Below are 19313 nucleotides of genomic sequence, written 5' to 3'. Positions count from 1 at the left end.
TACCTATGTTTGCACTTATTTATGACCTGTAAAGTAAATGAGTATTACATAAATGCATCAAAAATGTTTTCAGTTCTTGAGATATTTGTTATATCAATTTTTTAAAGAAGCAGACCTGACAAAGTTCTTCTTGTGAAAAGACTAGATACAATTCTTCACCACATTAGACAATGCTTTTGATACCGGATCACAATAGTTAACATAACGAGCATTGTGTTCAGCTGCATCTTTAAATAACTTTCTGAAACAAAAGGTTGCGAAGACAGAATATTACAATGAGGAGTGAGTGCTCCGTGTAGACAGCTCAAGGCCGCCTCGCTTCCTGAAATAGCCTCTCACTCTCACTCTGTCCATTGTCCTGGCCTCAGGAATGTACACAAGTGGATCCTAAATCTAGCTCTTCCAAAGGGCAGGGGGGTCAAGGAGTAGAGAGGGGAGGGTAAGGGTGTGAATTTTTAAGAGGTACCAGTCTGTCCTTACATGGAAAACCTTCTTTTTTTGTGTCGCTGTCAGCTCCACACAATCTGTCCTGTGTCATTCAGGAGTTGTGTTACACAGACGCACACATTTACGCACATACCCCACCCCAAATGCAGAAACAATGGTCCATAGGTGAATGGAGCTGGGCTGGACAATAGATTTAGGGAAGGGGGGCATCCCACAATAGAATTAGAACGAAGACATATTCCAAATAAGGTAGGAAGATGAGTATATAAGAGAACAAAAAGGACACATGTGGCATTGTCACCAAGGCAGAGTGAGCCGCCAGTCTGGGGTAAGTCCATTGTGCATACACATCCATGTATTGGGCATACACATCCATGTATTGGGCATACACATCCATACACAACTCTTCTAACCCATTCACTACAAACCCATCTGGTATGTCAGCAAAACTGGCTGATCATCTATGAATCTAACATGAAATGTTTTCTGTCACCAATAAGTCAGTCTGTAGGGTCCTCATAAGTAATTGCCATTATTGGTATAAAATGTAGGTTAGGCTGGGTTCACATGGGCATATTTTACTGTACGTATATGTACGCAATGCCCGGACAGACCATATATGAGGCTGTAAATTAATCTGTGCACTACAGACTATATCTGTCCATGTGAACCTGGCCTAAATGACATATCATATGCTTAAGGAGAAAATAATGGATTGAGCACAGGCAGCAACAGTGGATAATGTTAACACACAACTTAGTGGCAAATCATTATAACTTATTGTGTCTCCAGTTTTATTCCTCCCACATGCCAATGCCTTTAAAAAATTGGGCACTGTCCAAAATCCTGCAAAAGATGTGCCCATGCACAATGCACTTTATTATATTCATGGAAAAAGTTGCATTTTGCTCAGTAGAGAATTTCAAGGCAAGATGAACAGGTTACAAGGCAAGAACTATAAGGCTATGTTCACAAAGGGTGTTTTTGCAGCGTTTTTTTCCTAAACAAAACCTGATCTTTTGGTAGGAAATCTCCTTTGAGTCATCTGCTTTTAGTGCAGTTTTTAGTGGCATTGTTTGTGGCGTTTTTGATGCAGATTTGCTGCGTTTTTCTACAAAATTGGTTGTTTCAATGCAAAAACGTTGTGAAGAATTGATATGCTCATTCTTTGAAATCTACAGCAAAAATGCAGGTATTTGACAAAACGGTCAGGAAAAATCTGCAGGTGTTTGTATGTGTGCATGAGATTTCAGAAATCTCATAGACTTTGCTGGGACTGAAAAAAGCAGCGTTTTATTAGCATGGATTTGCATAAAACCAAGGCAAATCCGCAGCTAAAAAAAACTGCAAAAACACACTAAAAACGCCCAGTGTGAACATAGCCTTAGCTTGAAGTACATGAATACTTATCATTTTAGATGCAATTATCAGATTATTTCCATACAACAGCTTCATGTCAAGGTTGTTCGTTGACCTTTCTGAACCAAAAGAGGGAATCCCGTGATTGAGGACATGCCCAGATCATGACGTGCCTTAAGCCAGAATGCCTGTCTTTCAATCGCTTTCTTCATCATAACTTAAAGTGTTTGTCCGGGAAGAATATGGCTGATTTTTTACAGAAACTACATAATACCTATGCGTGGGTTGTGTCTGGTATTGAAATTAGGCTGGTGGGATGCTGTTTTAGAAAGAAAGTAGCTACAGTGTATTTTCTAGTCCTGAACAATAAGGCTTTTGGGGGTCTTGGCTTGTCTTCAATTGACAATGGATCTTAAGTGTACCATAAATATCTCATTGTTTTATAAGTACACCAGAACTGAACTGTACTTTGCCATCTCTAAATTTCTCTTGTCTAGAAAGCCATTTTGTCTGACAGTATAAAAACATACCGGTTCCAGTGATGTAAGTGGTAGTTATAATGATTACTTGTAGTTTATGGAGTATTTACACTGAGAAGCGTTATCTGAGAATTTTAGGGTATTTATTATTATCATTATACAATGAGTACCACGTATATGATATCTTCCAATGTGATAGTCATTATTCATACAAACAAATAGCATCGGGGGGCAAAAAGCCAGAGAAACAAACTCTTAAAACATAGCTTTTATTAGATATTCATTAAAAAGTGGACTGCCACTATAAAAGAATAAAAGATTTTTGGGCTATATTCTATAGGGCCCAATTGCACATCTTTTATTCTTTTATAGTGGCAGTCCACTTTTTAATGAATATCTAATAAAAGCTATGTTTTAAGAGTTTGTTTCTCTGGCTTTTGCCCCCCATTGCTATTTGTTTGCTCTCCTACTAAGAGGGTTTTGAAGGTAATTGCTATTTTGCTCATTATTCATACAGCCTTACTCTTATGCAGAGTAGTAATACCAGGAGGTCATGTAATATTACAGCATAGTATAATATAGATCCAGGGGTGGACAGATTATTGAGAGGTACGGGGGCCCATTTCTAATATGATGAGTTCTTGGATTGAAAAGGGGCCATATATGTATTTGCCTAGGGGCCCTCTTCTGTCTGTGTCCACCAGTTTATAAATGTACTGTGTTCACCCTCATCTCTTACACCTCATTTATCTGTCCGACACTTGACTCAATGGCCTCTCATTTATAAATAGCTTTATGCCCATCTTCATTTTAATCATTGGACTCTTATCACTCTTTCCTCAAAAATAGTAACTTCCCAGTCCCAGAACCATCCTCATGAGATGCCCCTTATATGTCTCAGCTTTCATATCAGAACCTTTCCTTTCTACTTTACAGAACTTGTCTTCTCTCTGGTCCTTTTATTAAGAACAAGGTGAGAAAAAGTGACTATAAAACTATGTTTAGAACCTGCGTCCTACTATGCCTTTTATACATACAAAATATCAACAATGGTTGTCATTTATTGAGTTTTAATTTATCATCTATATAAGTGGTCTCCAACCTGTGTCTAGCTGTCGTGATACTACAACTACCAGCTTGCCCTGACAGAAAACAGCTGCCTGTGCATGCTGTGAGGCGCAACACTAGGAGAGGCTCAGGCTGAAAACCACTGGTATACAACATTTATACTTTAAAATCTAAGTTAAGGGGCTTGTTATATCAAGTAAATTATTAAGGACATGTCCTTTTTACATTAGATAGGAAATAAATATTCATAAATGAGTTTTAGATGTAATTTAAACCATGTATGTGTCCACCTTGGGAAAGGTTGAACTTGATGGACCATGCCTTTTTAACCCATCTAACCAATTCTTTACTTTTCCACCAGATTTCACAATGGGTGACGCGGCTATGGCAGATTTTGGGCCTGCAGCCTCCTACCTCCGAAAGTCCGACAAGGAACGTCTAGAGGCCCAGACTCGTATTTTTGATATTAAGACTGAAGTTTTCATCCCAGACTCGCAGGAGGAGTATGTAAAAGCAAAAATCACTAGCCGTGAAGGGGGGAAAGTTACAGCCGATACTGAATCTGGAAAGGTATGACATAACATGAGCGGCGATTTCAATGGTGTAGGAGAGATGGAAATGTCATATATGCAGCACATGCACCAGGCCCAACAGGCAAGGGGCCCAATACTACTATAAGAAAGGCACCATTGTTCCCTTAACTCTAAACATCTTTGAATTGTGAACCATTAGCTCAAGGATTGAGAATCAATATGAGAAGAAAGAAGCTCTATTTTGATTATATATATATATATATATATATATATATTTACATATATATACATATATATATACTGTATATATATTATATATATATGCATATATGTATTATATACACACATATATTATTTTAATTTCAGACGGTAACTGTGAAAGAAACTGACATTCACCAACAAAACCCTCCCAAGTTCGATAAGATTGAGGACATGGCGATGTTGACCTTCCTGCATGAACCAGCCGTTCTGTACAACCTCAAAGAGCGTTATGCAGCGTGGATGATCTATGTGAGTGACTGCTGCATGTATCTCAGCCGTCATATTGTAATGTTATATATGATATGATAAAACTGGTAGATGACACAACATACAATTCTAGCTTAAACATATGTTATCTTCTCACCTTCCAGACATATTCAGGACTGTTTTGTGTGACAGTGAATCCCTACAAGTGGCTGCCTGTGTATAATGCAGAGGTTGTGGCCGCTTATCGTGGGAAGAAGAGGAGTGAAGCTCCACCTCACATCTTCTCCATCTCTGACAATGCCTATCAATACATGCTGACAGGTCTGACGCCCCTTCCTCTTTGTATTTCTACCATATAGTATTATTATTATTTATTATTATAGCGCCATTTATTCCATGGCGCTTTACAAGTGAAAGAGGGTACAAGTACAACAATCATTAACAATACAAAACAGACTGGTATAGGAGGAGAGAGGACCCTGCCCGCGAGGGCTAACAGTCTACAGGGAATGGGTGATGGTACAGCAGGTGAGGACAGAGCTGGTTGCGCAATGGTGTACTGGACTTAGGGTTATTAAGGTTGTAGGCTTGTTGGAAGAGATGGGTCTTCAGGTTCCTCTTGAAGCTTTCCACAGTAGGGGAGAGTCTGATATGCTGAGGTAGAGCGTTCCAGAGTATGGGGGAGGCACGGGAGAAATCTTGTACGTGATTGTGGGAAAGAGGAGATAAGAGAGAAGTAAGGGGTGCTTCACACACAGCGAGCTCACTGCCGAGATCGCTGCTGAGTCACGCTTTTTGTGACGCAGCAGTGACCTCATTAGCGATCTCGCTGTGTGTGACAATGAGCAGCGATCTGGCCCCTGCTGCGAGATCGCTGCTCGTTACACACAGCCCTGGTTCGTTTTCTTCAAAGGCGCTCTCCCACTGTGACACACAGATCGCTGTGTGTGACAGCGAGAGAGCGACAAATGAAGCGAGCAGGGAGCAGGAGCCGGCGTCTGACAGCTGAGGTAAGCTTGTAACCAAGATAAACATCGGGTAACCAAGGTGGTTACCTGATATTTACCTTAGTTACCAGCCTCTGCAGCTCTCACGCTGCCTGTGCTGCCGGCTCCGGCTCTCTGCACATGTAGCTGCATTACACATCGGGTTAATTAACCCGATGTGTATTGTAGCTAGGAGAGCAAGGAGCCAGCGCTCAGTGTGCGCGGCTCCCTGCTCCCTGCACACACAGCTAAGCGGTGTGCGCTGGTAACTAATGTAAACATCGGGTAACCATACCCGATGTTTACCTTAGTTACCAGTCTCCGCAGCTTCCAGACGGCGGCTCCGTGCAAGCGCAGCGTCGCTTGCACGTCGCTGCTGGCTGGGGGCTGTTCACTGGTCGCTGGTGAGATCTGCCTGTTTGACAGCTCACCAGCGACCATGTAGCGATGCAGCAGCGATCCTGACCAGGTCAGATCGCTGGTCGGATCGCTGCTGCATCGCTAAGTGTGAAGGTACCCTAAAGAAGGAGATCTTGTGAGGATCTGAGATTTTGTGCAGGTAAGTACAGGGAGACTAGGTCACAGATGTATGTTGGAGACAGGTTGTGGATGGCTTTGTATGTCATGGTTAATGTTTTGAACTGGAGTCGTTGGGTGATGGGAAGCCAGTGAAGGGATTGGCATATTAACTGATACTGTTTCTGGATAGTTTGTAGTCTTCCACCAACTGCAAAAAATTAAACCCAATATATACTGAATATCATATAAAATGCTGTTTTTAATATTTTCTTAGGAAAGTGAGATACTTAATTGGATTTTTTCATTTTCCTCATAGATCGTGAGAATCAGTCCATCCTTATCACGTGAGTTTATCATTTAGATTGTATTATTCTTGTAGTTTGGCACTTAATCACTGACTTGCTTGTTTCTAATTTAATACTCCTTAGTGGAGAATCTGGTGCAGGGAAGACTGTAAACACTAAGCGTGTCATCCAGTACTTTGCCAGTATAGCTGCCATTGGAGGAAAAAAGGATGCAGCAGGTGCCAACAAGGTAATGGGCAATACAATAAGTTAGTAGCTCAAGTCAATGAAAATACGATAAAAAGAGGTTCATTAAGAGTATAACAATAAAGCATACAATTAAAAGGTAATTCTCACCTTCTTTATTAATGAACTTGTGGATAAGATTGAGAGTAAAGTGTCAGTCTTTGCTGATGACACCAAACTATGTAGGATATTAAAATCTGACCTTGACAATACAACATTACAAAATGATCTGGCTAAGATATCAGAATAGGCAGATACTTGGCAAATGAGATATGGTATTGATAAATGTAGAGTAATGCACCTAGGAAGGAGTAATCCTATAGCTGTGTATACATTAAATGGAAGTAAACTTGGGACTACAGAACAAGAGAAGGACTTGGGTATTCTCATTACAAATAAGCTGAGCAGCAGCACTTAATGTCAGGCAGCAGCTGCTAAAGCAAACAAGATTATAGGGTGTATAAAAAGAGAGATTAGATCCCGTGATTCCAACGTATTGTTACCCCTCTATAAATCACTTATAAGGCCACATCTGGAAAATGGGATTCAGTTTTGAGCTCCACATTTTAACAAGGATATTCAGAAGTTAGAGTCAGTTCAATGGTGGGCAACTAGATTATTACAAGTGATGGAAGGCTTTGTAATTTGATGAGAGGTTTGAAAAGGGGGGCTTGTTTAGCTTAGATTTAGCTTAGAAAAAAGATGTCTCAGGGGAGAGCTCATTTATATGTATAAATACATGTGGTCAATAGTGATGGGCAAGCACTAAAATGCTCAGGTGCTTGGTACTCAAGTCGAGCAGGTCAGACCATTCTGAAAGTGCTCAACTCGAGTAACATGTATAATGGAAATCAATGACTGGGCAGTTTGGCTCTCCGCACACATACAGCCACTCATAAACAGAGCATTTCCGGGGGGAGGAAAGGGTTTGTTTTTCTTTTGATACAATACATCTGAAAATTCATTTAGAAGCTGTGAATGGCTCTCCCTGGGGTGCCTGCACACATCATGTAGTAAAGCAAGCCTATGCTTTGAGGTCACTGTTTCACGGATGGAACATCCGAGCACCCGCGATAGTTGACCAAGCACGGCGAGTACCCGAGCACCCCAATGCTCAATTGAGCACTGAAGAGTGCTCAACACAACACAACTCAATACAAAGGACTGGCACAATAAATTTTCGATAAAATGAGTTATTACAGTAGGCGTATGTGCCAATAACACTTAAAATTTAATTCTAGGGAACTCTGGAGGATCAAATTATCCAGGCTAACCCTGCGTTGGAGGCTTTTGGCAATGCAAAAACTGTCAGAAATGACAACTCCTCCCGATTCGTAAGAGACTTTATTTTACATTCTGTTGTTTTTCATTTTGTCTTATTTGCCAAGTTTCTGTAACACTATATAATACCATGCTGTCTATTGTTCCACTGTACATCTATTATACCCTAGCTATAATCTTTACATGTCTTTGCTTTGTTCCATAGTCTTTATACCAGTCTATGTACTACTTTCCCAGTCAGAGGTGATGACGTTTTCTGTCTCCATCTCATTTTTTTTTTTTTCTTCACTGTTCAGGGTAAATTCATCCGAATCCACTTTGGGGCCTCTGGAAAGCTGGCTTCTGCTGACATAGAAACCTGTGAGTTTTCTTTAACTTTCCAAGGCATATAGATTAGGGAGATAAAGAGCTAGAAGGGTGATTTTTCAACCTTTCCACCATAGAGGAAAGAATGAACTGTCATGTACTCATCAAACGCCATTGCCTGATCAGCTCAGATATATCATTCATGTCGCTCTATATTTCTGCATATTATTGTGTCAAGCCTAGCACAATGCAGTCACTGTGAGGGCATTACAAACATGTTGAATGTTTAGTCCATCTTGTTCTAAACATTTTTTAAGTAATTTAATGTATAGTCCTCTCTTAGGGAAATTCAGAATGGTTATTAGGCATCTCCAGTGATCCATGTGGATTATACTTATTACAATAAACAGGAGTAGATAAACAAGTGAAGTCACATTTAAGATATATGGATACTACTCTTCCATCTTTATGATATCCTCATCCTATTACCCTCTCCATTAAAGAGGTTGCACCAAGTATGGAAGTTATTCCCTATCTATATTATAGAACATATGTTACCAATTGCTGGGGTCCAATTATTAGGACCTCTACTGTATCGATCCCAAGAACCAGAAATCTGAATTTTCCTATTTGAATGGAGTAGTGGTCAATTATTTGTACCTCCACTCCATCCATGCGCTGTGGGAGATAGCCAAGAGCAATGTTTAGCTGTTCTTCAGTATTCCAATTCCAATTAAAAAAGGATGCAGCGTGTGTGCGCATGATCGGCCCCTGCTCCTTTCAGATAGGCTCTTCAGAGACCCAGTACTTAAGATCGGAGGAGATCCCAGAGATCAGACCATAAGCAATAGGGAAGTTATCTCCTATTCTATGAGTAGGGGATAACTTCCAAACTTGGTTCAACCCCTTTAACTTCTACAACTCAAGCTTTTATTTCTTGCCAGATCTGCTGGAGAAATCCCGGGTCATATTTCAGCTGAAGTCTGAAAGAGATTATCACATCTTCTACCAGATCTTGTCTAACAAAAAGCCAGAACTTCTTGGTGAGTATGTCATTAGGAAAACAGTCATAATTTCAATTTTAGATTTTTATTATCTTCTATATAAAATTCTAATTTACTTATCACTTGCTTTGTGGTTCTTAATTGCAGACATGCTTCTGATCACTAACAATCCATATGACTATTCCTACATCTCCCAAGGAGAAGTCACAGTTGCCTCCATAGATGATGCTGATGAATTAATGGCAACAGATGTAAGATTTGTGATTTACAAACCCTGTCACAAGAATCTTCTTTTCTCCTCTATTACATCTATCGCAGATTAAAGCCAACACGTTTTTTTTTTATTTATCACTATCTGCCTCCCCCCAAAATACTCTAGTTTCTTTGTGACATTTCTGCTTTCTTTCCTATTTTCCTGGAAAAAGAATGCCTTTGATGTTCTGGGCTTTACTGCTGATGAAAAAGTTGGGGTTTACAAGCTAACTGGATCCATTATGCACTCCGGAAACATGAAATTTAAGCAGAAGCAAAGGGAAGAGCAGGCAGAGCCCGATGGAACTGAAGGTATGATGTCTGCATATACTCTTAATGGCTGAATGAAAATATTATGTATATACTGTATATATATATATATATATATATATATATATGTACATATTTACATTATATTCTTACTTTTCCACACCTCTCTAAAAATTTGCACAGTACTGTATGCAGATTGAACATATCCAATCATTGTCAAAAGCACTTTTACAGTTGTTCCAGAAAATGAATTATTTCTCCCATAAATTTACTGCAATTACAGTTGTTTTGTTACACACATGTTTATTTCTTTTGTGTGTATTGCAACAACACACAAAAAAAAAGGGCAAATTGGACATAATTTTACACAAAACCCCAAAAATGGGCAGGACAAAATTGTTGGCACCCTCAACTTATTATTTGGTTGCGCACCCTTTGTGTAAAATAACTGCAATCAATCACTTCCTATAACCATCATCAAGCTCCTTACACCTCTGAACAGGAATTCTGGTCCACTCTTCTTTTGCACACTGCTCCAGGTCTCTCAAATTTGAAGGGTGACTTCTCCCAACAGCAATTTCAATATATCTCCATGGGTGTTCAATGGTATTTAGATCCAGTCTCATTGCTGGCCACTTCAGAACTCTCCAGTGCTTTGTTTCCATCCATTTCTGGTGCTTCTTGAAGTATGTTTGAAGTAATTGTCCTGCTGGAAGACCCATGTCCTAGGATGCAAACCCAGCTTTCCGACACTGGGCACTACATTGCAACCCAAAATCCTTTGGTAATCTTCATATTTCATGATACCTTGCACACAATCAAGGCACCCAGTGCCAGAGGCAGTAAAACAACCCCAAAACCTTTTTGAATCTCCAACATATTTGACTGTAGATACTGTGTTCTTTTCTTTGAAGGCCTCATTCTGCTTTTGGTAAACAGTAGAATGATATGTTTTACCAAAAAACTCTATCTTGGTCTCATTTGTCCACCAGACACTTTCCCAGAAGGATTTTGGCTTACTCATGTACATTTTGGCAAACTGCAGTCTAGCTTTTTTATGTCTCTGTGTCAGCAGTGGGTTTTTTCTGAGTCTACTACCATAGCTTTTCACTTCAAATGTCGACAGATAGTTTTCAGTGATACTGATGCACCCTGAGCCTACAGGGCAGCTTTAATTTGATTTGGACTGCTTATCCACCATCTGGACTATACTGCGTTGCAACCTTTCATCAATTTTTCTCTGCCGTCCACATACAGGGAGATTAGCTACAGTGCCAGTGTTGTAAAATTCTTGATTATATTCACACTGTGGACAAATGAAGATCAAGATCCCTGGAGATGAACTTGTAACCTTAAGATTGTTGATATTTTTCAACAATTTTTGTTCTCTAGTCCTCAAACAGTTCTCTTCTCTTTCTGTTCTCCATGCTAAATGTTTCACACACAGACACAAAATGCAAACATTCCACTTCTGCCCTTTATATCTGGTTTCAGATGTCATTTTCATATTGCCCACACCTGTTACTTTACACATGTTATAAATGAGCATCACTTGCTTGAAACAAAGTTATTTACTCACAATTTTGGAAAGTGTCAATGCTTTTGTCCAGCCTATTTTTGGTGTTTTCTGTGAAATTATGGCCAATATGTTTTTTCCTCTGCTTTTTTTGTGTTGTTCCAATACACACAAAGGGAATAAACATGTGTATGACAAAAAAATTGTAATTGCAATAATTTACTGGGAGAAATATTTCATTTTCTGTAACAATTTCAAGGGTGCCAACACGTTTGGCCATGACTGTATATGCCTATGTTGTAGAAGAAATATTACCTATGTTTGGGTCCTTCATTAATGATCCTTTCTTGTAATGTAGAGGCTGACAAAGCTGCTTACCTAATGGGCTTGAACTCTGCTGACATCCTTAAGGGTTTGTGTCACCCTCGTGTCAAGGTTGGGAATGAGTATGTCACCAAGGGGCAAAATGTCCAACAGGTTAGGATAGCTTATTTAATATTGCTATTTGATTTTTCTTGTCCACCCCTTATCATTGTAGACTCTTTTTTTATATTCAGGTGAACTACTCCATCGGTGCTCTGGCCAAGTCAGTGTACGAGAAAATGTTCTTGTGGATGGTAGTAAGAATTAACACCACTCTGGAGACCAAACAGCCAAGACAATATTTCATTGGTGTGCTGGACATTGCTGGGTTTGAAATTTTTGATGTAAGTATTAAGTCAGTTAGTCAGTCAGTCAGTTAAGTTAGTTTTGTAATACCTACTTAAATTACCAAAAGAACTCCAGATCAAACCCATTTGTATAAAACACATATTAATCTCATTCATGAGGGCAACAGTGAGGCAACACTGAATATGAAACAGCAAACAACACAGAAAAAAATAGCTGCCAGAGGTCCATGGTAATGAATATGCCCAGAGAGAAATGTACACACAAACAGGCTAAGGTTTAATAAAGGATGCAAAAATAAAAGCAAATATATGTATACAGACTTTATTAAATTTCAATAGATAAAGGTTTAAAAATAAGTGCAGGAAAGAATGTATGAGTGTTTAAAGTGATTGTCCAGTACTATTACAACCCGTTCTCATTCCCCATGTTTGCCCCCAGTAAAATAAAAAAGCTTATACTCACCTCCACTGCTGTCGCTGCTTCAGCAATGTCGGCTCTCACTCTCCCTGTGCTCACGTGAGGTTGTTACATTACGTGAGCCCTTCGCCCAATCACCCACCACCGGCTTCCCTCACCCCACCTTTGGAAGTATGAGTAATCAACAAGAAGTGAGTGGCCAGTTGCAGCTTTCACTTGTTCTTGATTACTTTTACATCCATTGGCAGGACAGTAAAGCTGGCAATGATTAGAAAGTGGGGCTCACATGACGTAACAGCCTGACGTGATCCCTGGTAGGCCAAGTACCAACACCTCTAGAATGGTGTCGGCAGTGAAGGTGAGTATAAACATTTTTTTTTATAAAGGGCAAACATGGGGAATGAGAAAATATTGTCCTAGTAGTGGACTACTACATTAATGTTACTATTATATCAATGTGTATCATGTATCGATCTCAGGTGACTGGGAATAAACTTGGAATCCAATGAAACAGACTTAATTTATTGTTATTTGACTTAAACCTTTAGCCCTGATCATCAGTCTTTACGAAACATTTTGAAAGTCACACATTTTTTGCACAACTCAAAATTACACAAGAAGATACCAACTTTTGGCCAGCCCAAAGTGGGCAGAAATGGGAGAAGTTAGGGCAGGACAGGACATCTGACAAATTCATCAAGACTAGCGGCGTACATTATGCCAGAAATGTTACTCCAGTCAATGAATTAATGATTTTGTTGCATCTCATTCCTGCACGCTGCTCATTAAGTCTGGCATGCCAAATGCCAATCTTAATGAATTGGGGACATATTATTTGTAATGTATAACTAAAACATTAGCGGCTAAATAAACTGTTCACACAGGGCTTTTTTGGTAAGTTTTTTTCCTGGCCAACATCTGATCTTGTGCCAGGAAATCTCCTTTGAGTCATCAGCGTTTTTGGTGTGTTTTTTTAGTGGCATTTTTGCTGTAGATTTGGTGCGGATTTGCTGCTTTTTTTCTACAAAATGGGTTGTATCAATGAAAAACGCAGCAAATCTTCAGCAAAGAATTGACATGCTCATTCTTTAAAAACCTGACCAAAACCGCAGGTATTTGACAAAACAGTCAGGAAATAAACCTGATGTGTTTGTGTATGCGTGAGATTTCAGAAATCTCATAGACTTTTCTGGGACTGTAAAAAGCAGCTTGGATTAGCATGGATTTGAATCAAACCAAGGCAAATCTGCAGCTAAAAAATGCAGCAAAAACTTACCAAAAAAGCCCTGCGTGAATATAGTGTAAGTAAAATAAGTACATTTCTAGCAATCGAGCATCAACAAAAATATCCACTTTAAAGCGGGCTTTACACGCTACGATATCGCTAGCAATTGCTAGCGATATCGTACGCAAAAGCACCCGCCCCCGTCGTGCATGCGATTTCGTGTGATCGCTGCCGCAGCGAACATTGTCGCTACGGCAGCGTCACACGCACTTACCTAGTCGGCGGCGGCGCTGTGACTGCCGAACAATCCTTCCCTCAAGGCGGAGGGATGTTCGGCATTACAGCGACGTCACCGCGACGTCACTAAGCGGCCGGCCAATCAAAGCGGAGGGGCAGAGATAAGACATCCCGCCCACCTCCTTCCTTCCGCATTGCGGCCGGCGGCAGGTAAGGAGACGTTCCTCGCTCCTGCGGTGTCACACACAGCGATGTGTGCTGCCGCAGAAGCGACGAACAACATCGATAACCATTACCGATTTTTGGTTTTGGGACGACCTCTCTATGGTGAACGATTTTCACCATTTTTGAGGTCGCTTAAGGTCGCTGGTAAGTGTCACACGCTGCGATATCGTTAATGACGCCGGATGTGCGTCACTAACAACGTGACCCCGACGATAAAACATTAACGATATCGTAGCGTGTAAAGCCCCCTTAAGAGTATTAAATCATATAGTACATTGAGTATTTACCATATGTTAGCTGTTTTAGTACAAGAGATAGTGTGGAGTGGATATAAAAACTTTGAGAGATGAGATAAGTGTGTGGAACAAGAGAGCAGAAGAAAGAAGCTATACCTATAAAAAATTACATACAGTTACTGCATTGGGCAGCTAAGTATCCAGTCTGAGAATGCAATTACTTATTATGTACTTGGATTCTTGGATATTTTTATTGTTGGAAGGCCTTTGGGTTTTTTTTGTTTCCTTTTTTAGTATTGAATTTGCACTTCTGTGTCTACCATTTATTTTACTTATTTTCTATGTATTTCTCTCTAGTTTAACAGCTTTGAGCAGCTCTGTATTAACTTCACTAATGAGAAGTTACAGCAGTTCTTCAACCACCACATGTTCGTGCTGGAGCAGGAGGAGTACAAGAAGGAGGGGATTGAATGGGAGTTTATAGACTTTGGCATGGACCTGCAGGCCTGTATTGATCTCATAGAGAAGGTAAGTGCATTGAAACCATGACGTTATTAAGTTTAATGTTAAATCCAGCTTTCCTTTATGCACATAATGTGCATTAAGCTGTGAATACTTTTTGAAGTTTCTATCGTGCACACATAGATTTTCCATTTACTTTTCCAGCTTTCAAATACATTTGAAGGGACCATGAAATACCATATATTCAGTGGCGCTGAGATTTATATAACAACAAAAACTACCATGTTAAAATATCACACTTGACATAAGAAAGCTCCTGCATGGGACATTAAAGGGAACCTGTCATCAGAAATTTCGCCCAAAAGCTAAAAGATTCCCCCTCTGCAGCTCCTGGGCTGCATTCTAGGAAGGTCCCTGTTATTATTGTGCCCCATGTGAGACCAAAATAAAGCCTTTATAAAGTTCTACCTTTTTGTATGCAGCTTCTGTAAATCCGTCACGGGGGCGGGCTCTCTGCCGTCCGTTATTCTGCCCCCTGGTCCTGTATGCCGCCCCCATCGCTCCTTTCCATATCTGATGCACCGCCCACTGCTCCAGCCATCCCCGCGCATGCCCAGTGCCAGTCTCACAGGTCTGAGCAGTGTGACCGCTGGTGACGTGTGCGCAGGCAAGTGATTATGGACGGGACTGTGACTGTTATCAGCAAGTACCCGGCCATAATCTCTTGAGCGCGCAAACCTCTCCAGCATTCACACTGAGCTCAGTGTAGATGCTAGACTGTATGGGCTGCTTCCAGGGATGACGTCCCTTTGTCATGTGATAGGGGCGTGTTCGAAATACTATCACATGACAAAGGGACGTCATCCCTGGAAGCAGCCCATACAGTCTAGCATCTAAACTGAGCTCAGTGTGAATGCTGGAGAGGTTTGCGCGCTCACGAGATTATGGGCGGGTACTTGCTGATAACAGTCACAGTCCCGTCCATAATCACTTGCCTGCGCACACGTCACCAGCAGTCACAGTGCTCAGTCCCGTGAGACTGGCACTGGGCATGCGCGGGGATGGCTGGAGCAGTGGGCGGTGCATCAGATATGGAAAGGAGCGATGGGGGCGGCATACAGGACCAGGAGGCAGAATAACGGACGGCAGAGAGCCCGCCCCCGTGACGGATTTACAGAAGCTGCATACAAAAAGGTAGAACTTTATAAAGGCTTTATTTTGGTCTCACATGGGGCACAATAATAACAGGGACCTTCCTAGAATGCAGCCCAGGAGCTGCAGAGGGGGAATCTTTTAGCTTTTGGGCGAAATTTCTGATGACAGGTTCCCTTTAATGACATTAAGAAGAGTGATAATTTTCTAATATGTATATATTTACCTTATCCTTTTAATTTTTTTATTCTCTGTATCTACATATACTTGCAAAGTGTTCCTTGATTGACAAAAGTTACAATAGACTATTTCTCTCCACAGCCTATGGGTATCATGTCCATCCTCGAAGAGGAGTGCATGTTTCCTAAAGCCTCTGACACGACCTTCAAGGCAAAACTTTATGATAATCACCTGGGCAAGTCTAACAACTTCCAGAAACCAAGGAACATCAAAGGGAAGCCTGAGGCTCACTTTGCTCTGGTCCACTATGCTGGTACTGTGGACTATAACATTCTTGGCTGGCTGGAGAAGAACAAGGACCCATTGAATGAGACCGTGGTGGGGCTGTACCAGAAGTCATCCCTCAAGCTGCTGGCTCATCTGTTTGCCAACTATGCTGGTGCCGACTCAGGTAGTATATTCCGCATTCAATGATTAATTTTGTTCATAAGTGAAGACCAATAGTATGTTTATCTCATCATCTTACAGACACTGGTGGCAAGGGAAAAGGTGGAAAGAAAAAGGGCTCTTCCTTCCAGACAGTATCTGCTCTGCATAGGGTGAGGATCAAGTTTGAAACAATCAAGTTTCAAACTCCATTATGATGTATGTCTCCATTACGATATCTGTGATTACCGAAGAGCCTAGAGGATGTGTGTTGTAGGCAATACCTATTTTGTGATCACCCATTCTATTTTAACAGGAGAATCTTAACAAATTAATGACCAACTTGAAAACCACTCACCCACATTTTGTGCGCTGTATCATCCCAAATGAAAGGAAGGCTCCAGGTAATGTTAAATTGAATATGCTTTGGTTGTGTACAGTACTATACTAGCTTTTGGTATGTCAACCTCATTGATGGATAGTCCGCAGGTCTATACCACTACTTCCTACCACTGACATGTTATTGAGGGATAAAAGTTTTGTTGTGTATTAATCATGTGATCAGTGGGGATCCTAGCAGTTAGACTGTCAATGAGCTAACATATTTACCACTTCTGAAATGTTTATAATTGGAAAAACCCATTTAAGCACTATATATGGCCTTTTTCATTACTTTAGCACTTACACTGTGTGGCTGGTAATTTTGCAGGTGAGATGGACAATCCTTTGGTAATGCACCAGCTCCGTTGTAATGGTGTGCTAGAAGGTATCAGAATCTGTAGAAAAGGATTCCCCAACAGGATCCTTTATGGTGACTTCAGACAGCGGTAGGTTGACGATACTGTTATCTTTTATATTGAATTAAGAAAGACACGTAATTTAACCTTTTCACAAATTCTTTTTTTTCTTTATAGTTACCGTATCTTGAATCCTGCAGCTATTCCTGAAGGGCAGTTCATAGATAGCAGAAAAGGAGCAGAAAAGCTTCTAGGATCACTGGAAATTGATCACACTCAGTACAAGTTTGGACATACAAAGGTGATTCTATAATAACATTTTAAAAATAGTAATATTTTTGCTATTAAATGCAATTATTTTTCAAACAGAATGATAGCATGGTATAACATTATCATTTCATTGAAATATCGACTACTGTATCCAATTTGCTTATAGGTGTTCTTCAAAGCTGGTCTCTTGGGTCTCCTGGAGGAAATGAGAGATGAGAGACTCTCTAGAATTATTACTCGAATTCAAGCACAATCTCGAGGATTGCTGATGAGAAGGGAGTTTAAGAAGATTTTGGAGCGCAGGTGAATTAAACCATATGAATAATAAGGCAGCAATGAGTTTCCATATTTTTTTTGTAGGACATGTGAAGGACTTATATAATAAATGTTAATGTGCTTTACAATTTACTTTGTGTTGTTACATCTCAGAGATGCTCTCCTGGTAATTCAATGGAATATTCGTGCTTTCATGGGAGTCAAGAATTGGCCCTGGATGAAGCTGTACTTTAAGATTAAGCCTCTCCTGAAGAGCGCAGAGACAGAAAAAGAAATGGCTAACATGAAGGAAGAATTCCTGAGGTTGAAAGAAGCCCTGGAAAAATCTGATACTAGACGCAAGGAACTTGAGGAAAAGATGGTATCTTTGCTGCAAGAGAAAAATGATCTGCAACTGCAAGTTCAAGCTGTACGTACTAAAATATAAAAGTATAAAAATATGGGGGAAAAAATACTAATATGTAGTTTACAGGAAATAAGATGATGTGACTTCCTAGGAAAACTTATTAAAAATTGTTTCTACATATAATACAGGAGCAAGACAACTTAAATGATTCAGAAGAAAGGTGTGACCAGCTAATCAAAAGTAAAATACAGCTAGAAGCCAAATTAAAAGAGCAGACAGAAAGGCTGGAAGATGAAGAGGAGATGAATGCAGAACTCACTGCTAAGAAGAGGAAGCTGGAGGACGAGTGTTCGGAGCTCAAGAAGGATATTGATGACTTAGAACTTACCTTAGCTAAAGTAGAAAAGGAGAAACATGCCACAGAAAATAAGGTGATCACCTTTTTTGGGCCACCACATTTTTCTTTTTTACTTATTACTTTTTTTCTGATATACATATTTGCTTTTTATAGGTCAAGAACCTGACTGAAGAAATGGCAGGTTTAGATGAAATTATTGCAAAACTTACTAAAGAGAAAAAGGCTCTCCAAGAGGCTCACCAGCAAACCCTTGATGACCTTCAAGCGGAAGAAGATAAAGTCAATGTTCTTACTAAATCAAAAGCCAAACTTGAACAGCAGGTCGATGATGTAAGTTGCACAAATCATTTAAAAATTCAAAAATAGTAAGAGGACAAGAAGCTGAATGTGGTCACTAACTGCTTGTTCTCCACAGCTTGAAGGATCCTTGGAGCAGGAGAAGAAAGTAAGAATGGATCTAGAAAGAGCTAAGCGTAAACTTGAAGGTGATCTAAAATTGACACAGGAGAATGTCATGGATCTTGAGAATGACAAACAACAACTTGAGGAGAAGTTGAAGAAGTAAGATTGATTTCATTATAATTCAGTTACACTACAAACATGCAAGTAGTCTTTATATGTTTCCTACATTACATGTATATCACTAGTAGACACAGAGAGAAGAAGGCCACTGTGCAGGAACAGTATATGAGCTCTTAGCAATCCAATATCTCGTCATAATGCACAATTCCACCTGCTTTGTAGCTGGTAGTGCTATCCTTACATCTTGGGCTTCTGTGCAGCTGCACAGATTATACCAATGATATAGTATGTCCACCTCTGATATACATACAGTAATATATCATTATCTCTTGCAGGAAAGAATTTGAGATTAGTCAGCAATGCAGCAAAATTGAAGATGAGCAATTATTGGGCATGCAACTACAAAAGAAACTGAAAGAACACCAGGTAAAGACAGACATATTAACCGTATCCTCAGTTTGCTTGTCGACTGACTCAATATGATTTGAAAAACAATTTACAAAGTTATAGCAACATAGTTTTAAGATACATTGATTGACTAGGATATCATTATT

At 40.0% G+C, this 19313-nt stretch overlaps 1 protein-coding gene across 1 annotated transcript in view; it reads left to right on the top strand.

Annotated features, from left to right (window-relative positions):
- The first annotated feature begins 3722 nt into the window (after positions 1–3722).
- LOC142246155 (myosin-6) overlaps positions 3723–19313 on the top strand; it is a 33647-nt gene continuing 18056 nt past the window's right edge. The window contains exons 1-24 of the mRNA XM_075319187.1: positions 3723–3923; positions 4253–4396; positions 4519–4675; positions 6176–6203; positions 6288–6393; positions 7631–7723; positions 7967–8030; positions 8921–9019; positions 9128–9231; positions 9406–9544; positions 11377–11495; positions 11576–11725; positions 14388–14558; positions 15966–16275; positions 16353–16423; positions 16567–16654; positions 16960–17077; positions 17165–17288; positions 17424–17560; positions 17687–17942; positions 18068–18310; positions 18391–18567; positions 18653–18798; positions 19095–19185. Coding sequence (XP_075175302.1) covers positions 3723–3923; positions 4253–4396; positions 4519–4675; positions 6176–6203; positions 6288–6393; positions 7631–7723; positions 7967–8030; positions 8921–9019; positions 9128–9231; positions 9406–9544; positions 11377–11495; positions 11576–11725; positions 14388–14558; positions 15966–16275; positions 16353–16423; positions 16567–16654; positions 16960–17077; positions 17165–17288; positions 17424–17560; positions 17687–17942; positions 18068–18310; positions 18391–18567; positions 18653–18798; positions 19095–19185 — 3336 coding nt within the window. The remainder of the gene's footprint in view (positions 3924–4252; positions 4397–4518; positions 4676–6175; positions 6204–6287; positions 6394–7630; positions 7724–7966; positions 8031–8920; positions 9020–9127; positions 9232–9405; positions 9545–11376; positions 11496–11575; positions 11726–14387; positions 14559–15965; positions 16276–16352; positions 16424–16566; positions 16655–16959; positions 17078–17164; positions 17289–17423; positions 17561–17686; positions 17943–18067; positions 18311–18390; positions 18568–18652; positions 18799–19094; positions 19186–19313) is intronic.

Source organism: Anomaloglossus baeobatrachus, chromosome 1 (genome assembly GCF_048569485.1).
Source record: "Anomaloglossus baeobatrachus isolate aAnoBae1 chromosome 1, aAnoBae1.hap1, whole genome shotgun sequence".
Classification (NCBI taxonomy): domain Eukaryota; kingdom Metazoa; phylum Chordata; class Amphibia; order Anura; family Aromobatidae; genus Anomaloglossus; species Anomaloglossus baeobatrachus.
Note: the sequence above shows the minus strand (reverse complement) of the source record. Positions and strands in the feature narration are given on the sequence as shown.